Below are 20,532 nucleotides of genomic sequence, written 5' to 3' on the forward strand. Positions count from 1 at the left end.
GTGCCTCAGTTACCTCTTCCATAAAATGAAGAATATGACTGTGACCCATGTGGGACAGGGACAGCGTCTGACCTAATGGGCTTGAATCGACCCCAGCGCTTAGACGATTGCTTGGCACCTAGAAAGGGTTTAACAAGTACCATAATTAAATTCACGGGGAAAATATAAATGGAAATCTGCCTGGGCTTTCAATGAGCTGGAGTCTCCGTTTCCATGCGTGTGGCTCGGTCGAAAGAGCAGGGGCTTGGGAGTCAGAGCTCATGGGTTCGAATCCCGGCTCTGCCACTTGTCAGCTGTGTGACCTTGGGCAAGCTACTTAACTTCTCTGTGCCTCAGTTCCCTCATCTGTAAAATGGGGATGAAGACTGTGAGCCTCACGTGGGACAACCTGATTACCCTGTATCTACCACAGTGCTTAGAACAGTGCTCTGCACACAGTAAGCGCTTAACAAATACCAACATTATTATTATCTCTAGGGTGCTTCCATACGTATTTGAGAAGTGGAGCAGGTATAGATATCCCCACTGAATTTCTGTCCTAGTCAGGCATACGTATAATTGCAATAGAGAATCACTAGCTGGCAACAGGAAGGCAACCGGCCATAAAGAAGCTTCGATGTGGACCTGTCTGAATTGGATCCCAGAAGCTTCCTCGCTGGAAGACTTGCAGGAATCATTTTCCTACCATCTGGCTCCCGAGGACATATCAACATGCAACCTGTACATGTCTGTATACATCTGTTATTTATCTATTTATTGTTATTAATGTCTGTCTCCCTCTCCGGACTGTGAGCTCGTTGTGGGCAGGAATGTGTCTGTTTGCTGTTATAACTGTACTGTCCCAAGCGCAAAGAACAGTCCTTTGCACACAATAAGCATGCAATAAATACGAATGAATGAACAAACTTCGGTTTACAGAAATGCTTGGATAGAAGATTGGAGACATTTCTGCACACCTGAATAAATGTGTCAAGGAGACGCAATTCTTTCCTCCCTCACTTCTCTCTGCAGTGAGAGGAATGGGAATGATGCAGATAAACATAGCTAAAAAAAATTAGGGCCGATAACTCCCAGATCACGCAATTGATCATACTTCTTGAGCGCTTACTGGGTGCAGAGTACTGTACTAAGCACTTGGGAAAGTCCAGTACAACAGAGTTGGCAGACATATTCCACTGCCCACAGTGAGCTCAGAAGACTATCTATGCCAGCTCACCAGCCCAGACTTCCCACCTCCTCGGCAATTCTGCATTCCCTCTTGCCTTTAAGACATCTCCACACAAATGTCCTGCTAGCAACTCAACCTCACCATTTTTGAAACTTAATTCTTGGTCTTGCTTTCCAAACCCACTCCTTCCTCTAACTTCTCCAACATCAGCATCCTCCCTGATTCCAGTACCCCCAATCTTGGTATTATCAAGTACCCACAGTTTTGGTATCATCTCTCTCTTCAATCTCTTTCAACTTTCACATCACCATCACATTCATTCAATCTTCACAGCCCTCCAGAAAGCAGCGTGGCTCATTGGAAAGAGCACGGACTTTGGAGTCAGGGCTCATGAGTTCGAATCCCAGCTCTGCCACTTGTCAGCTGTGTGACTGTGGGCAAGTCACTTAACTTCTCTGTGCCTCAGTTCCCTCATCTGTAAAATGGGGATTAAGACTGTGAGCCCCACGTGGGACAACCTGATTCCCCTATGTCTACCCCAGCGCTTAGAACAGTGCTCGGCACATAGTAAGCGCTTAACAAATACCAACATTATTAAATCTCACCTTCTCCAGGTGGTCTTTCCCAATTAATTTACCTCCTCTACCGGGTATAGGCCCGCGACTATCTTCTCAACACTTCTGGACCAACTATATTCCCAGAATCACTTTCAGCATTCGTGTAGCCATCGGCTAACATATTCGACTATTTAAGCCCTTATAACCATCCATAGAGCTATCTTTCCAGGCCCTTCTTCCTCTTATCTGCAATTTATTTTGTGCCTGTCTTTCCCATTAGATTTTAATCTCCTTAGGGGTGGGGGAACTGTGTCTTCTCACTGTATTTTATTCTCCCAAGAACTTAATATACCGCTCTGCACACGACAAGCACTCAATATGTACTACTGATTGATTGTTAAAAAGCACTTTGGTGGACAGTTGATCTTCCGCTAACAAATGATAAGCCTCTTGATTTAACCATTAAGCCATGTCATGCATGAGAATGAAAAGTAACTTATGTGGCTGGGTGCTCTTCAGATATCTAGATGTGAACTGGAAAAAACTGAACATATGGAATTTTCCTGAACCGCTAAGGGCCAGATCCTGGGATCTGTTTCTGAGGGGACAGCAGGGGGTGAAGATAAGCCATAGGGTGCCACAGACACACTGACACATACCGAATTTAGAGCTGCATGGGACATTGTGCACATTACTCCGTAAATTGCATTGATGTCGTATGCATCGTTTTGTGGGTTCCATGGACCATTTCTTGAGGGGGCTCTCTGACCCCCAACTTAGGAGAAGCAGCATGGTATAGTGGACAGAGCACAGGTTTGGGAGACAGAGCGTGGCTCACTGGAAAGAGCACGGGCTTTGGAGTCAGAGGTCATGGGTTCAAACCCCGGCTCTGCCACTTGCCAGCTGTGTGACTTTGGGCAAGTCACTTAACTTCTCGGTGCCTCAGTTCCCTCATCTGTAAAATGGGGATTAAGACTGTGAGCCCCACGTGGGACAACCTGATTCCCCTGTGTCTACCCCAGAGCTTAGAACAGTGCTCGGCACATAGTAAGCGCTTAACAAATACCAACATTATTATTATTATTAAGGTCATGGGTTCTAATCCCAGCCCCGCCATTTGTCTGCTATGTGGCCTTGGGCAAGTCACTTTACCTCTTTTGTAAAATGGGGATTGAACCTGTGAGTCCCAACTGGGACAGGGACTGTGTCCAATTCAATTTGTTTGTATCTGCCTGAGACAGAGTAAATGCTTAAAAAATACCACAATTATTATTACTATTATTATTATTATACCAGAGGCTTTGGGTACACCTCCTAGATAAGTCTGAATGCAGGCTGCTTCTGAGATGAGAGATACAAGCAAGAGCCAGCAGAGAGAAGATGGGGCTTTAAAATATCATACATAAACATATCTGATGCCAAATATGTATTGGACAGGCTACAGACCAGCTGAAAAACAGACCTTTTTTATACAACTGGGTAAATCACCACCCCACATGTAAGGGGGCAGGGAGGAAGGAAAATGCAAACCAAATGTCAACTTGACATTTGGTCCTGGGCCTGCTCCTATAGTTTAAGAATTAGAGAGTTAAGATACCTAAGTGGGTTTCTAAATATATACACACACACATACATGTAGATGTCCTGCAATATAAATAATGCTGGAGAAAAGTAGATGCCTCACTTAATTTTCACACCCATTCAAATACCAAAATTATTTCCTTCACTCTTTGCCACACTCAAAGGAGAGAACAAATTTTATAATTTTGTTGGATTCAATTAGAGTACAGGCTTGGAATTTGGATGGCCTGGGCTCCAATCCCAGCTCCACCAGCTGCCTGCTGTGGGACCTAGTTCCAGTCACTTTACTTCTCTGTGCCTCAAATGCTTCATCTGTAAAATGGGGGTTCAATCCTACTCTCTCCTAAGACTATGAGCCCCATATGGAACAAGCACTGTATGTATTCAACTTGATTATCTTATAATAATAATAGTAATAATGATAGTATGTCAGTCTTTCAATCATATTTATCGAGCGCTTAATTGCACAGAACAATGTACTAAGTGGTTGGAAAGTACCATTTGACAACAAATAGAGACAATCCCTACCCAACAACAGGCTTATATGTTAAGCGCTTACTCTGTGTCAAGCACCGTTCTAAGCACTAAGATACAAGCTAATAATCACATCTAATAAGACTAATGATAATTTTGATATCTGTTAAGTGCTTTCTATGTTTCTGGCACTGTACTAAGCACTGGGGTAGAAAAAAGTTAATTGGATTGGACACAGTCCCTGTCCCACGTGGCGCTCCCAGTCTTAATCCCCATTTGACAGGTGAGGGAACTGAAGCCCAGAGAAGTGAAGCGACTTGCCCAAGGTCACACAGCAGACAAGGGGCAGAGAGAGGATGAGAACTCGGGTCCTTCTGACTACCGGGCCCATGCGCTTTCCACTAGGCCATGGTACCCCAGTGCATAGTACAGTGTTTGATGCACAGTAAGCACTCTACGAATGCCACAATCAGTTAGGTACCTTGTCTCCAATGGTATGTTGCTATTCAGGACCCAGTTGTTATGCAGATGGACGGAGTCCTGTGTACTGGTTGGGGGCGTCGGAGCAGCGGGGCTGGGCTGGCTGCGAGTCGTCATGGATCTCCTCTGGAGGGAGTCGGCCGTGGGTGCCGGCTTCCTGGCACAGGTGCAGGCATGAGGCGGAGGGGGCGGAGGCGGGAGAGGTCTGAACGTGAACTGGTTATGTGGGCTACCGGGCATATCTGAAACGGAGAGAAGGAAAACATCACTGAGGACTGGACAAGCACAATGGTTTATCCTGAAGCAGATTTCAGGGGAATGCATTCCGTCCAGGGGGAGAGTTTAAATTCGGCTTCTCTGTGAAATGCCACCGTTAACTCCCGAGGAGCATATGCAGGACCCTTATGAGATGGAAAACATTCACAGTTGCATTTACATGTAAATTCCTCAGCGCTGCACTTGCTAAAAGTAAATGAGGCGGCCTCATGCAATTTGTCATAGTTTCTGGTACTGAACAAATAAATCATAAACAAGACACTGAGTTACAGAACAGAAGCTATCCGGTTCCATCCGTTGTAAATCCTACTTAGGAAAGTATGGGTGAAAGGGACAGATAGAAGGGGAAATATCATTCTGCACTAAAAATGAAATCATAAGGCCTCTTCTGGTTTACTTCAGTAAAGAGATTGCTGCCTTATCAAACAGAAGCAACTAGGTTCTGCAAAATCAGCCGAGTCTCCCTTACTGGTGACTGTCATAAGCCCCTAGCATGTGCTGTTTGTGTAGGTGGATGAAGGGGGTTCATATGGCCACTTGTATTTGTAGACACAGCAGGGTCACAGTCCCAAATCTTCCGGAACTCTGTTACTTTAGCATCCGAGAGAGAGTTTTCTGCACATTTACTTGAGTATCTGATTGGGACAATCATTTTCTGACTTTAAGACTTCCACTGCTACTCCTGTTGGCCATTTTTCACTTTTCCCGACAGGTCCGAGTACAACCAGCGAGCTGCAGTTTGGTCTCCAAGAAGCGACACAATTAAATCCTCTGAAAAGACTTGGGCAAGTCATTTAACCTCCGTGTGCCTCAGTTCCTTCATCTGTAAAATGGGGATTAAGACTATGAGTCCCACATGGGACAACCCGATTACCTTATATCTACCCCAGCACTTTAGATCAGTGCTGAAAAGAAACAAAAATGATCACTGTGGTGGATCACCGAAGTCTCTTCCTTGAGGGGAATTGTCTAGTGTTGTCTAGTGATTGAAAGTCACACCAGCCCACCCTGCAGAACCTTTGAAATCTGCTGGAAAAACAAGACCAGGGCTTTGTCACAGGTTCCGACTGACCTATACCTGAAAAGCAGAAGCATACTAGAGGATGTTGAACAAATCAAACAGCTGGTTTGGACTTAGGCTCGGTTTTAAGTAACCATTCTTTCAGACTCAAACTGCTTCACTCTCCTTGACTCTAAACATGATATTTGAGGAAAGGTTTAATTTTCGGGGCCTATGCCACAAGACTAAGTGTCCCATAATAAGGATCAGACTTCTCCGTCTGTGCGAAGGGTCTAAATTGCCGTTTCTAACTTCACATCTCTTGTGGTAATTATAATCTCCAGGGACCTAATAAGACTATTCTATATTCTTCCAGTTCTGTAGGAATGTCACGTAATGGGTTGCTCTAAAATTACTAACAAGGGGTCAAATGAGAAAATTTCTATGCTTCTTGTGCAGTCTTTTATGGGTACTTGTATTCACCTACTGGTTATTTTCCTTCACCACTGCCAGGGCCTATGAAAACCAGATAGGGTGGGTTTTTGACTCATCCCCTCCTTTCATTAACAAGTCATTCTAATTCACAGCCTACCCATCTCAGAACATAGAGAAAGCATTTCCACAGAGGAACTTTATTTATTTACTTGTGTCTCTTTCCTTCAGTGTGCCTCTCTGCAAGGAATTCTGCTGTATCGCCTCCTAAATTCCATAAAACAGGGAAATTTAATGTCACCCAATCCCAAAATATTGAATGATTTCCACTGCAATCTTCATAATTATTATCAGTCCACTAGTCCATAATCCTTTTACAGGAATATTCACTGTTTGTCTATCAAAGCAGTATGCTAATGACAGAGGGCTTACAAAGTATATCAGAACAGTAATTCTAAACAGATGGGAAATGTTAATGGAGCCCAAGGATCTCTTATTTTCATATTCTCCCTTACTTGAAGAGTATCCCAAAATGCTCTAGAACGGCTGTAAATAACGCAAGGGCTGAGTTATATAGTGAATTACAGCAGATGGAGGAAGGCATTAAAAGGAATAAGCAAGAGAGAAAGTTTTCAGCTGAGATTTGAAGAGTGACTCGATGAAAGATAAAGGTAGGCAGAGGGACCATTTTCTTCCTAGATTCTTTATAATGCAGTCTTTTTTTTTTCTTGTACTCAGCAAATGTTGAAAATGATTCTAGTCATTCATTCAAGCTAAAACCTGTTTCAAGGAAGTGTTGTAAAATTCCAGTTCAACTCGTTTATTAACTTGTCTCCAAACATAATCTTCATCAACAGGCCCTTTGTCTCTACTCATGGACAGAGTTTTTATTTCTTCGCTTTTACCTCAGGCTAATCCACACTTCCTATCCGGATTAACTAGTAGATTTTTCTGCATGTACCAGTCTGGAATGAGGCCACCAAGTGAGTTTTGGATTATGGGGTCTGTTTGCCTGTTCCCCACCTCCTTGGTCTAGCTAATCTTGATTTCCCATTAGAAGAGAGCACAATACTACTAATAAAATCATTCAGAAGTCTTCATCAACTGAAAAATGGGTTCATAAGTTACTATTTTGCTAAATGAAACCCACTAAACATTTCTGTGGCAAATTGGACAAAAACAGGGATTGCCTTGATTTTTCCTCCTTTGCTTCTTCTGCTAGGTCCCAGAATACCATTTCCAATTCTTGCAGCCAGAATATTGCTGAAAGGAAGCAATAATGTCCTGGCAGTTGGAGCAGAAAACAGAGTTGAGAACTACATCTTCTAGGCTCAAATAGTGTGTTTCCACATCCTGGTTTCTAAAGCGGCGAAACTATACTTAACTATGTCCCTGGGCTGCTTTGAGAATACAGCAATTCTTGCCTGAAAAATCACTCTACTTTGAGAACAAAGTGCAAGAAAAACCCCAAGTAAAGCACACCTGATGGCCCGACAGTAGTTACAATTAATAATGATGGCATTTGTTAAGTGCTTACTATGTGCCAAGCACTGATCTAAGTGCTGGGGTAGATACCAGATAACCAGGTTGTCCCATGTGGGACTCAGTCTTAATCCCCATTTTACAGATGAAGGAACTGAGGCACACAGAAGTTAAGGGACTTGCCCAAGGTCACACAGCAGACAAGTGGCGGAGACGGGATTAGAACCCAGGATCTCTGACTCCAAAGCCTGTGCTCTTTCCATTATGCCACGCTGCTTCCCTTGAGAGGGTTTCTGTTCCTTGGTTTCTCTTTGTGGTCACTTCCACATTTGTGAGGATTATTTTGGCTAAAGTTGGTGCAGGAAAGAACATTTCCTGAAACGTGGTGTTATTAAACATTATAAGAGTTAGTTTTTAGAGACTTAGGAATTCCATCCACTGAAGCCATCCTAAAATACACTAATTTCTCATCTTTCCACAATAGTTTACTTATTACCCTACCAGAAGTCAGGATTATTGACCGGGTTAACCTACTGAAACCCTTTCCAACAGCCAGTAGCTCCTTACCTATCTGTTCTGTTTCTCTTTAGCATCGCCACTCACACTTGCCTCGTGCGCTTGATTCCTCCATAATTCAACTCCTAACTCTTCCCCACCTGGGCCGCACGATTCAGGACTTTCTTCATCCAGATTGCCTTAACTGCTCAGTTTCATCAAACCACATTCTCTCTGCTCGTCCTCCGTTTCTCGGCCTCCTTTTTCCTTTGGTTGTTCTAACCTTTGACCTTTTCTCCTGAGAATTTCCAGTCACCCTTCACCTTTCTCCTTCAGTTCCTTTTTCCCCCCCCGACAACTCCTGCTTTATTTTTACCTCTCATTTTTGGTTTCTACTTTTCTCTTTTCTGGTCTTCTCATATTTCCCATCTTCCTCCTTAACCTTGCTCTTTTCTGGTGTGATGTTTCTTTTTTAATGCTTCCTTTTTTCCTTCATGCCTTCAGCATCACCACAACTGTAACTGGATGGCACCATAAGAAAAATAGAGTAGGAATATCAGCCCCCCACATTTTCCCAAGAAGAAAACTCTTGTGGAGAATAATTCACAAAAGTCAATGTCATTTCTGATGAGGTGAATATACAAAAAGGTTTTAATGTAATGTTTCAGAGTAGGGGTGGATGATCACTTAGCTATGTGACAAATTTTTCACATCTTGTCAGACCGCGCTTCTCCCAGCCTTCTTGATGAAGAGGGCTAAGAGGAAGAGAGGGATTTAAAGAGACAGAAGCAGCTGAATTTCTGCCTAGAACAGCTCTGAAATGGCCATGAATGCAGTCAGGGGCTCCTGCTTTGTTCAAGCATTCATGGGACCACTGCATAATAATAATAATAATTATGGTATTTGTTAAGCCAAGCCAAGCACTGTACTAAGTACTGCAGTAGATACAAGATAATCAGGTTCCACAGTGGGCTCACATTCTAAGTAGGGGAGTACACAGCTATTGATCCCCCATTTTGTTGGTGAGGGAACTGAGATGCAGAGAAATTAAGTCACTTTCACGTGGTCACGCAGCGGGTGTGTGGTGGACACGGGATAAGAACCAGGTCCTCTGACTCCCAGGACCAAGCTCTTTGGACTAGGCCACACTGTTTCCCATGCATGAAGAGGCTGTTGTACCTAGGAGAGGCCTGGAAGGGGTTACCAGCAGTCACTGGTTAGGATCAATCACATTTATTGAGTGCTTACTGTTTGCAGAGCACGAAGGTAAGCACTTGGTAGAGTAGAATGTAATGGGGTCGGTAGACACGTTTCCCTGCCCGCAATGAGCTTATAGTCTAGAGGGGGAGGGAAACATTAATATAAATTACTGATATGTACATAAGTACAGTGGAGGTATTTGATCATAACCTCTGCCACTGCATAAAATGGAGTGGATATGATAATGATAATTATTATTGTATTTATTAAGCGCTTACTATGTGCCGAGCACTGTCCTAAGCACTGGGGTGGATACAAGGTAATCAGGTTGTCCCACGTAGGGCTCACGGTTTAAATCCCCATTTTACAGATGAGGTAACTGAAGCACAGAAAAGTTAAGCGACTTGCCCAAGGTCACACAGCAGACCAGAGGCAGAGCCGCGATTAGAACCCGTGTCCTCAAACTCCCAAGACCATGCTCTTTCCACTAAGCCAGGCTGCTTCCCAGTGGAACCAGTGAATCACAGGTCAGGCCAGATTCATGCTGTGAGAAATACTCTGCCAATCACCTCCCCAACTCCGTACCTCATTTTAAGCAAATACATTCAAAGCTTGGGATGAACAAAGCTTGGGATAAATCTAATCTACCTCCTTCCCCTCCTGGGAGAATTGCAACTAACCCGATGCCAGGCAGGTGAAAGAAAAAATTATGCCCAACACACTGAAAATTATTCTGCTATTCATTGCAAAGGAGGATCTGGGGCCCTATAAATATTCCTTTCTCAGCCTAGAGAATGTGGAATTAATGAGGCAAACCAAGAGACACAGGAAATGGACCAGTCCTTTTAATAAGTTGCAACAAAAGTAGTCATCACTAAATGTGATTTTCCTGCAAGTCTTGCTGCTCATGTTCTGTGTTGGTTGTATTTTATAATTTTATAGGACTAAAATTACACTCTCAAGTATTGGAGAAGCAGCATGGTCTTAGAGAAAAGAGCCCAGGCCTCCATGGCAGAGGACCTGGGTTCTAATCCTGGCAATGCCACATTTCTACTGTGTGACCTTTGGCAAATCACTTTCTGTGTCTGTGCCTCAGTTACCTCATCTGTAAAACAAGGATTTAGACTTTGAGCCTCATGTGGAGCATGGACTGTGTCCAACTGGCTTAGCCAGTATCTACACCACAGCTCACCACAGTGCCTGGTGCATAGTAAACCCTTAACAAATGTCATTAAAAAAAAATCCTATTTCTCAAGTCCATCAGATCACACATTTTAGTTCTAAACAGGGCACTAATTTGGGGCTGCCTTCTATTAGCAATTTTCCAAGGAGAATGACCCACAGAAAGCACCATTTACCATTACACTTTGGTTTTTTGGGCAACTATAGCGCTCTGTGGTCAAAATCAACAATCAATTACGTTAGACTTGACCACAGTTTTCTATTTACATGGATGCTTTGAAAGCAAGTCCATTATCCACTATGCAGCATAAAAGATGACATAGAAAATTTCACTCCTTTATCTTTTGCTGAAAATGACACCATTGTCTCCGCTGTTTATCACTGAAGTATGCCAAAAAGAAAATAAAAAAAGTAATGGCCCTTAAACATTTCATATTCAATTCATATTCAAACTTCAATGCTATGGTAATATTTCAATTATTTTCAATTCCCGAGTTCAGTGTTCATTTGCAAGTAGAGAGCTATGAATTAGTTGACAATAATCGTTTAACGAATGAACTAATTGCAGATGTTTTGGAAATTAAGTTTTTCTAATGAAGGATCATTGCTAGAAAGCTATATTGTATAGCTTACTACAGTTGGTAGGGGGAAAAATGGGTGAAAAGCATTCCATAGTTAGCTACATAAACAAAATCATTCATTCATTCAGTCGTATTTATTGAGCACTAACTGTGCTCAATAATTTATTGAGCACTAACTGTACTAAGTGCTTGGAAAGTACAATTCAGAAACAAATAGAGGCAATCCCTGCCCAACAACGGGCTCACAGTCTAGAATGGATTGTGTGCATCTAGGAATCAAGACCGTTACCAATCTCTCAAAGGGGTAGAATCCATATATGTCTAAATTAAACACAGAGACACACCACCAAAATAAATATGGGCATGTAAAGTTGCCAATCAAAACAACTAAGACACTTTAGGTGCTGGAGAAGACCAGTGTTTTAGCAAGTGGAACTTTTCCAGCCTGCAATTCTAAGGATGGTGTGGTTATTATCATTCACAGAGAAGCAGTGTGACCTAGAGGAAAGAGCGAGGGTTTGGGAGTCAGGTCCTAATTTGGGTTCTAATTTGGGCTCCTCCACTTGTCTTTTGGGTGACCTTAGGCCAATCACTTAACTTCCCTGTGCCTCAGTTACCTCATCTGTTAAATGTAAGCCCGTCAAACGGCAGGGACTGTCTCTATCTGTTGCCGACTTGTTCATCCCAAGCGCTTAGTACAGTGCTCTGCACATAGTAAGCGCTCAATAAATACTATTGAATGAATGAATGAATAAATGGGGATGAAGACTGTTAGCCCCATGAGGGACAGGGACAGTGTCCAACCTAATTAGCTTTTATCTGCCCCGGCCCTTGGTACAATGCTTGGCACATTGCGAGTGCTTAATAAATGCCATAGGTAGAAAGTTATACACCAATAATACTTATTGAGCATTCACTGTGTGCAGGGCACTGTGCTAAGTGCTTGGGAGAGCAGAGTACAACAGAGGTGGTAGACGAATTCCCTGCCCTCCACAAGGTCTTAGTGTTAATAATCCTTTTCATCTTGCCAGGAATGGGCAGCTTTTAAATTCCATGATAGTGTGGGGCATCAGCTCTCTTTTCTTTCTTCTTGAAGTCTGTGATTACGGTTGCTTCCTTGAAATCCTGTGACATTTCTCTCATGTTCCATATGTCAGAGGAAACAGCCTGTAAAGACAACTGAGCAGCATGCACCCTCTTGTTTGTAGATCTTAGCCGGTTTCATAATGTGACATTTCCCAAGAATATAACTTCAGTATTCCCCCAAATTAGCACTGACATACATATTTTTAAACCACGCTGCTTTCCCCTGATGGTAACTTATTTTAGTGTCTATCTCCCCTGTTAGGCTGTGAGCTCCTGCAAGGCAGGGGTCATTAGAAGCAGTGTGGCTTAGAGGAAAGAGCTCAGACTTGGGAGTCAAAGGACCTGGGTTCTAATCCCAGCTCTGCCATTTGTCTGCTGTGTGACTTTAGTCAAGTCCTCAACTTCTCTGTGCCTCAGTCACCTCATTTGTAAAATGGGGATTAAAGTTTAAGTCCCACATGGGACAAACCTGATTACCCCATGTCTATCCCAGTGCTTAGCACAAAGAAAGTGCTTAACAAAACCCATTACTATTATTTTTATTAGTATGTCTACTCTCTCAAGTGCTTAGTACCATGCACAGAGAACTCACTCAATAAATACTATTGAGGTGTTTAACTTCAAATGTTCAAATAGGGGTGATGAACTTGATCAATACTCAAAAGATCAGGGCAGGCATTTGGAGAGGCCTTGTTGGAGCAGTCGTAGCAATCACATCATTCTTCGGGTCCTGCTGTTGAATAGCGCTAATAATGCCAATGCCGTCCTCCTCCTCTACAGTCAGATTATAAAATCATTGAGTGTAGGGATTGACTGAAGGACACACAGTCAGATCGGGACAAAGAAATGAACAGGTGGTAACTTAACAAGGCAGTAACTCAAGCTGCAACTTGGACCGTTGTAAAAGTAATTTAACTATAGAGAGAGGCTAGTAAATTACTAGACAATGACTCTCCTCATCTTCAAAGGTTTATTGAAGGCACATCTTCTCCATGAGAGCTTCCCTGATTAAATCTTCATTTCCACATCATTCTTGCACTTGGATTTTTTTCCCTTTAGTTACCATGCCCCATTCCCACAGCACTTAGGTACATATCTGTAAATTATATATATATTACTGTATCCCCCTCTAGACTGGGAGCTCAGTGTGGATGGGGAATGTGTCTACCAACTCCAGTGTATTGTACTCTTCTGAGCACTTAGTAATACTAATAATAGTAATAATTATGGTATTTGTTAAGTGCTTACTACGTGCCAAGCACTGTTCTAAGCGCTGGTAGATACAAGGTGATCATGTTGTCCCATGTGGGGCTCACAGTCTTAATCCTCATTTTAATAGATGAGGTAACTGAGGCACAGAGAAGTTAAGTGATTTGCCCAAGGTCACACAGCAGACAAATGGCAGAGGCGGAATTAGAACCCATGACCTCTGACTCCCAAGCCCGTGCTCTTGCCACTAGGCCATGCTGCTTCTAGTACAGTGCCCTGCACACAGTAAGTGCTCAATAAATATGGTTAAGTGATTGAACCATTTCCTTCCAACTCTAGGCCAACTTCACTAGTGGATTTGTGCACCCTCAATTCCTATAGCCTTGGGGACTGAAATGGACTAAGCATAAGTGAAATCTTTCGATAAAATCCTCCCTTGAAACCTCACTGAAACATTCCTATTTGTGGTATGGCCTAGTGGTTGCACATATCTCATCCTTTACATTGTAAACTCAAGAATGCACTTAAACCAACAGAGTGAAATCCTATGTCCTACAGGGCACAAGGTTGCTAGATATGATCTTCCACTGGATATGATTTCAGCAAGTGTAACAAAGCATTATGTTATCCTTGAGTGCTATAAGGAGAAACAGTTCACTATTTCCCACCCTTTGGTAGAATTTTTTTTTTCCTCCAGCTCAACACACTATTTTAAGATGGTTGACAGTTTCATTTTTTAAAAGGTGCACACACTACAAACTGTTTTCAATTTTTAAGGCCAGGCAGTCTTTGGCCTTCCCTTAGGGATTGAAAATAGTTTGTAGTGTGTGCACCTTTTAAAAAATGAAAGTATTTTGATTTAAAAATAGTTATTAACAAATTACCAAAAAGAAATAATAGTGATGGTATTTGGGGTAAGCACTTACTATGTGAAAGGCAATGTACTGGGAGCTATCATGTAATGTAAAAGAGTTGTATCTTACCCTCTCAAGCGCTCAGTCCAGTGCTTGGCACACAGTAAGTGCTCAATCAATACTATTGATTGATTGGGGAGAGTGAGAAGAGAAAGTTTAGAGGAGATGGGGAAAAGAAAATAATAATGATGGCATTGGTTAAGCACTTACTATGTCTCAGGCACTTTATTAAGCGGTATCATGTAATGCAAAAGAGCTAGTAGTTGGAGAAACATTAGAAATAGGCTACATCTTGGAACATGCAATAATCAAGAAGTATAAAAAATTGAAAACAATTTCTCATCATGGGGAAAATTTTACATAATTTTCTTTAAAAATAAGTTTTTCTTATGTCCCACTATCCAGTGATATTACGGAGCAAGAAAGAGAAATCAGTGGTTACCCTAATCAGCAATTAAATACCAAGACATCAGAGAGATCGTAGCCTGGGCTCTCATCATATGCCTGAGTTTCATTTATGCACAGAGAGATAAGTTAAGTGTTCCCCAATTGCCTGCAAATTTACTTGCTTTTGCTGATTTAATCAGATCATTAAAGTTATCTGAATATAGTTTGGTTCAATTAGTACACTATGACCCTTCCAAAGTAAAATGAATCACCATTAACTTTAAACCAATTAACTATAAAATACCTATGTAATAGCCAGTAATGTTCCTATAAGATACCTATTTAAAAATAGCCAAGACTTAGACCCCTAACCTTGTTAATTCAGGCTTCTAATTTAACCAGTAAAATATTTCTATTCTTATTTATCTTTTGGTTTGGGTGGAAACACATGTATTTTTCTCCCAACTGCAATTCTCATCAGCCATTGTCAATTGTTTTAAATAAGGAACCAAAGGAAGCTTCCAAGAGAAGCAGAATGGCCTAGTGAGAAGCAGTGTGACCTAGAAGATAGAGCAAGGGACTGAAATTCAGAAGTACCTGGATTCTAATTCTGCCCCCACCACTTGTATGCTGTGTGACCTTGGGCAAATCACTTAACTTTTCTGTGCTTCAGTTACCTCATCTATAAAATGGTGATTTAGACTGTGAGCTCCACGTGGAACATAGACTGTTTCCAATCTGATTAGCTGGTATCTACCCTATTGCTCAGTATAGTGCCTGGCACCTAGTAAGCGCTTAACAAATACCATAAAAAAAAGTTTCCCCCATGTACTAAGGTGCAGGATCCAGCCACCAAGAGATGCTAAACTTGTGGTATTATCTCTTCAGGATCCACCCCCCTACTTCCCTTCCCAAGTAGCTCCCTTCCCTACCTTTTCTCTACCTGCTCCCAAATCAGGGTCACAGCTCTCCCCACCATCTGTCACCCTAAAATGACTTCTGTCTTTTACTTCCCTCACTTCTCCAAATAAGTATAAGGAGTTTCTGGGCCTCTAATCAATCAATCCACTGGATTTATTGAGTGTTTACTGTGTGCAGACCATTATACTAGATGTTTGAAGGAGAGGAAGGAACACTGACAGCAGGACTAAGTGTTTAGTACAGTGTTTGGTGCACAGTAACCACTGAATATTACTGATTGATCACTACTGCAGGAGCACTGACATGTCTACAGTAGGTTCCACAGTGACCAGGCCTTCACCCTGGCCCTGAGAAGGTGCTTTCAGTCCTCGTTAGCTAGTAGTAATGATATTATTTAAGTGCTATGTTCAGAGCACTGTACAAAGACATAATAATTTTGGTATTTGTTAAGTGCTTACTATGTGCCAAGCACTGTTCTAAGCGCTGGTAGATACAATGTGATCAGGTTGTCCCATGTGGGGCTCACAGTCTTAATCCCCATTTTCCAGATGAGGTAACTGAGGCACAGAGAAGTTAAGTGACTTGCCCAAAGTCACACAGCTGATGTGGCAGAGCTGGGATTAGAACCCACAACCTCTGACTCCCAAGCCTGTGCTCTTTCCACTGAGCCACGCTGCTTCTCTAGTTGGGAATTTAAAATAGTCCCTGTCCCTCATGGGGCTGATGATCTAACAATCTTAGCTCAGATAATCCAGGTCCTCTAAGTGGTTTGAATGCAATCCTTTCCCTGGTGTTCTTTTTCCTCCATTAAATTATTTAGGCATTCATACACTTCTAAGTCATCTCTCATGGTTAACACCCAACAAATTTAGACCAGACTAAAGCCCAAAAGAATGAGCTGAAAAATCTTTCTGTCAACACGTTAGACTTCTGTATTAAGGGAGCACCTTTCATTACCATCTCTCGAGGTCCTTTATAAACATCTGGTACTTCATTCGCTGGCCCAAACAGCAAACCAAACGTCCTTTAAAATAACTCTCTCTGTATACAATCACACACAGTGAGAATACCTCGTTAAAGTGCAGAGACTGTATAAAGATGACCTCAAATGGCATCTAGATAAACGGACCTAGGAAATGACAAACGAGACTAAATTTTCGAGAGATAGTTTATTAGTTATCCCTCTGCCTTTAAATCAACAGGGTTTCTAGTGGGATTCACATAGCACCTTCCTTCTGAAAAACTCAAGACCCTTCCCTGAACATCATTTCTTCTCAGAGAGGCCTCTGGTGGCAATAAGCACTAGTGGAAAGTAAGAAAGAAATTATTCTACTATTTCCCTTCCCCCTAACCTAATTTAATTGCCGTCTTCCCTTGTAAGCTCTTTGTGGGCATGGATCGCCTCTATCAACTCTGCTGTACAGTGCTGTCCCAAGCCCTTAGTACAGTGCTCTGCACACGATAAGCACTCAAATACAACTGATGAACAAAAGGAATACGATGCATTTTCACAACTAGTCAATCGTATCTAAATGGGAGAGATCCATCACCTCCTTTTAAACAAACATCAGAGAGTTTAACTGGGCATCTCACTGTCATCTGATGGTGGCTTTGCTTACTTTTCCTAACTCTAGTTTTTGTTTCTTGTGTTACTTTATTTTCCTCAATTCATTTTCTTCACCCGTTTCCATTTGAAGTTTAAGAAGTGTCAGTAGTTGGTTATCAAAAATTATCTTTACATCACTTCTAGCTTTGGGAGGACGGGTACTGTATCAATCTAAGCATTTCATATTTTTCCTACTTTGTAGTTATCTGAAGAGTGCGGAGGTAAAACGATTTGCTCATCATCATCAGAGTCAGTCAATAAGGAACAGATAGATGGGCTAAGAATTGCTATCCTGCTAACTATACTAGCTTCTCTGGACTATGACATCTCTATTAAAGCAAGACCTTTATTAAAGTGGTCTATGCCATGTCTAGGTCTAATCCCAGCTCCACCACTTGTCAGCTGTGTGACCTTGGGCAAGTCACTTCACTTCTCTGTGCCTCAGTTCCCTCATATGTAAAATGGGGATGAAGACTGAGCCCCACATGGGACAACCTGATTATCTTGTATCTACCCCAGCGCTTAGAACAGTGCTTGGCACATAGTAAGCGCTTAATACCAACATTGTTATTATTACTGTGTGCATCACCCAGTTTGTTACGGAGAAGACTAAATAAAAAATCACAGCATACTAAAAGCAAATTTAGATGTTCCTGCCTATATATAATAATTCATTCATTCAATAGTATTTATTGAGTGCTTACTATGTGCAGAGCACTGTACTAAGTGCTTGGAATGTACAATTCAGATAGAGACAATCCCTGCCCTTATTGGGCTCACAGTCTAAACAGGGGAGACAGACAGCAAAGCAAAACAGAACAAAACAAGTATTTGTTAAGCACTTACTATGTGTCAAACACTGCACTAGGCACTGGGGTAGAGAAGATTATCGGGTCAGAAACAGTATCTGCACCACAAAGGGCTCACCATCTAAAGGTGGGAGAAGCAGTGTGGCCTAGTGGATAGAGCACAGCCTTGAAGTCAGAGGGACCTGGGTTCTAATCCTGGCTCTTCCACTTGGCTATGTGACTGTGGGCAAGTGACTTCACTTCTCTGTGCCTCAGTTACCTCATCTGTAAAATGTGAGCCCCATGGGGCACATTGACTTTGTCCAATGTGATTAACTTGCATCTATTCCAGTGTTTAGAAGACTGCCTAGCACAGAGTAAGTGCTTAACCAAAGCCATAAAAACAACAACAATAAGTAACATATATTTAGTCCCCATATTACAGATGAGAAAACAGACACAAAGAAATTAAGTGATTTGCTCAAGGTCACCTGATCTCAAATGTTTCCTTTTTGTTTTTATAACTAGATATTCTCCCTTGGTTTTACCCTATCTAAAATCCAAGATTCAAGTTAACAGCTATTAATGTGGTCTGCAAGGAATTTTGACCCAAATGGATCTCAAAAAATTCAGAAAGCACTTAATGTCTTCCATTCAAAAAGAACAACTGAACAATACATTTGTGCTACTTTTCTTTGAGCACATTAGAGACAACATATTTACTAAGCAAATTAAAGATCACAAAGTAAACACAATTTAACTCTCACGGGAAAGAATACCTAGTAGTAATAATGACCACTGCTCTACTTCGGAAGTGTGCCAAACTGGTCCTGAACAAGGCAATTAAAATTCCTAAAGTTAAAAAAAGACCTTATGTTCCATAAATAAGTGTAATTTTTAGTTTCAAAAATAGCTACCAGGATCTTATAAATTATATCATTCAAGTCGGAATGACAGGTTGGCTGTATCATTTCAACCCCGGGCTTAAGTCAAACATGCATTGCAATTCACCTTACAGTTTTATTTCAGTGAGGTTCAATATGCTTTGCACACAGTAAGCGCTCAATAAATACGATCGAATGAACTGAATGAATTAAAAAAAAAGAGCACTTCAGAAACTTGAAATTAATTTTGACATAAATTCTAAAACTTTAAAGAATTGGAATTCTTTCAAAAACATTTTAAGTGACCTAAAGGGATCATGATATTGACATTTTACATTACAAAACAAAAACCTAAGTAGTTTAAGGATTTGCTCTAGGTCCCACAAGGGGTCAGAGTTTTTTGGGACCCAACCTCAGGTCTCTCAACCATCGGTCTTGGGTTTTTGTTGGAAACCAGTTTAGTTTAAACATAAGTCAACTGTGCATTGGGATGGCATTATCTTCAGTGATTGAAAGTAGGTGTGAAGACGGATTTAAAGGTGCAGGAGAGTTACTCGGGAGCCACAAAAATCAAGCTTAAAATGGTGATACTGTCAGATTAAAGGCTCAAAAGACACCCTTAGCTGTTAGGGAAACATTAAAAGGGTAATTTAATAAATTAGAAAAGCAAGGACTATGTGAGAAGATAGACAAACCCCTCAGTCTCCTCTTTATCCCATTAATCTCTCTTTATGTTCCTTATTTTCCCACTCCTCTGAAATAGTACCCACTCTGTAAAGTACTTGTACAGTGAACACTGTTCTAGGATCAGGGTTTAGATTTGCCACATTCAGATTTCACCAAATTTCTCTTTTTCTGTTCCTCCCAGAACTGCCCTGAGGCTTCAGAGAGGGCAGCTAAGATATACTGGTTATTGTTATTATGATATTTGCTAAGCTCCTTCTATATGCCAAGCACTTTTCTAAGAACTGGGGTAGATATGAGTAGTCAGGTCAGGCACAGCCCCTGCAGTAGGATCTTTGATATGGACTGGAGCACTTATGACAAAGCAGCAGCATGGCTTAGAGGACAAGAGCACAGGCCTGGGAGTCAGAAGGACCTGAGTTTTAATCCCAGCTCTGCCACATGTCTGCAGTGTGACCTTGGGCAAGTCACTTAACTCAGATCCCTCATCTGTAAAATGGGGATTAGAGTATGAGCCCCATACTCATACTGTGACTGCGTCCAACCTGATTAACCTGTATCTACTCCAGCACTTAGAATGGTGCGTGACATTCAGTTGTATTTAGTGAGGGCTTACTGTGTGCGGGGCACTGTAATAATAATAATTATGGTATTTGTTAAGCGCTTACTCTGTACCTAGCATTGTTCTAAGCGCTGGGGTAGATACAAGGTGATCAGGCTGTCCCATGTGGGGCTCACAGTCTTAATACCCATTTTACAGATGAAGTAACTGAGGCACAGACCATTCATTCAATAGTATTTATTGAGCGCTTACTATGTGCAGAGCACTGTACTAAGCGCTTGGAATGAACAAGTCAGCAACAGATAGAGACAGTCCCTGCCGTTTGACGGGCTTACGGTCTAATCGGGGGAGATGGACAGACAAGAACAATGGCAATAAATAGAGTCGAGGGGAAGAATATCTCATAAAAACAATGACAACTAAATAGAATCAAGCCGATGTACATTTCATTAACAAAATTAACAAAATAAATAGGGTAATGAAAGTATATACAGTTGAGCAGACGAGTACAGTGCTGAGGGGATGGCAAGGGAGAGGGGGAGGAGCAGAGGGAAATGGGGGGAAAAGAGGGTTAAGCTGCGGA

General features: G+C 41.8%; 1 protein-coding gene across 4 annotated transcripts in view; it reads right to left on the minus strand.

Annotated features, from left to right (window-relative positions):
- Positions 1 to 20,532, minus strand: part of TENM1 (teneurin transmembrane protein 1) — a 717,827-nt gene that overhangs the window by 322,471 nt on the left and 374,824 nt on the right. For all 4 annotated transcript variants that reach the window (XM_039912369.1, XM_029067334.2, XM_029067335.2 and 1 more), the window contains one exon: positions 4,262 to 4,502. In XM_039912369.1, the coding sequence (XP_039768303.1) occupies positions 4,262 to 4,502 (241 nt within the window). The remainder of the gene's footprint in view (positions 1 to 4,261; positions 4,503 to 20,532) is intronic.

This window comes from Ornithorhynchus anatinus, chromosome 6, assembly GCF_004115215.2.
Source record: "Ornithorhynchus anatinus isolate Pmale09 chromosome 6, mOrnAna1.pri.v4, whole genome shotgun sequence".
NCBI lineage: Eukaryota > Metazoa > Chordata > Mammalia > Monotremata > Ornithorhynchidae > Ornithorhynchus > Ornithorhynchus anatinus.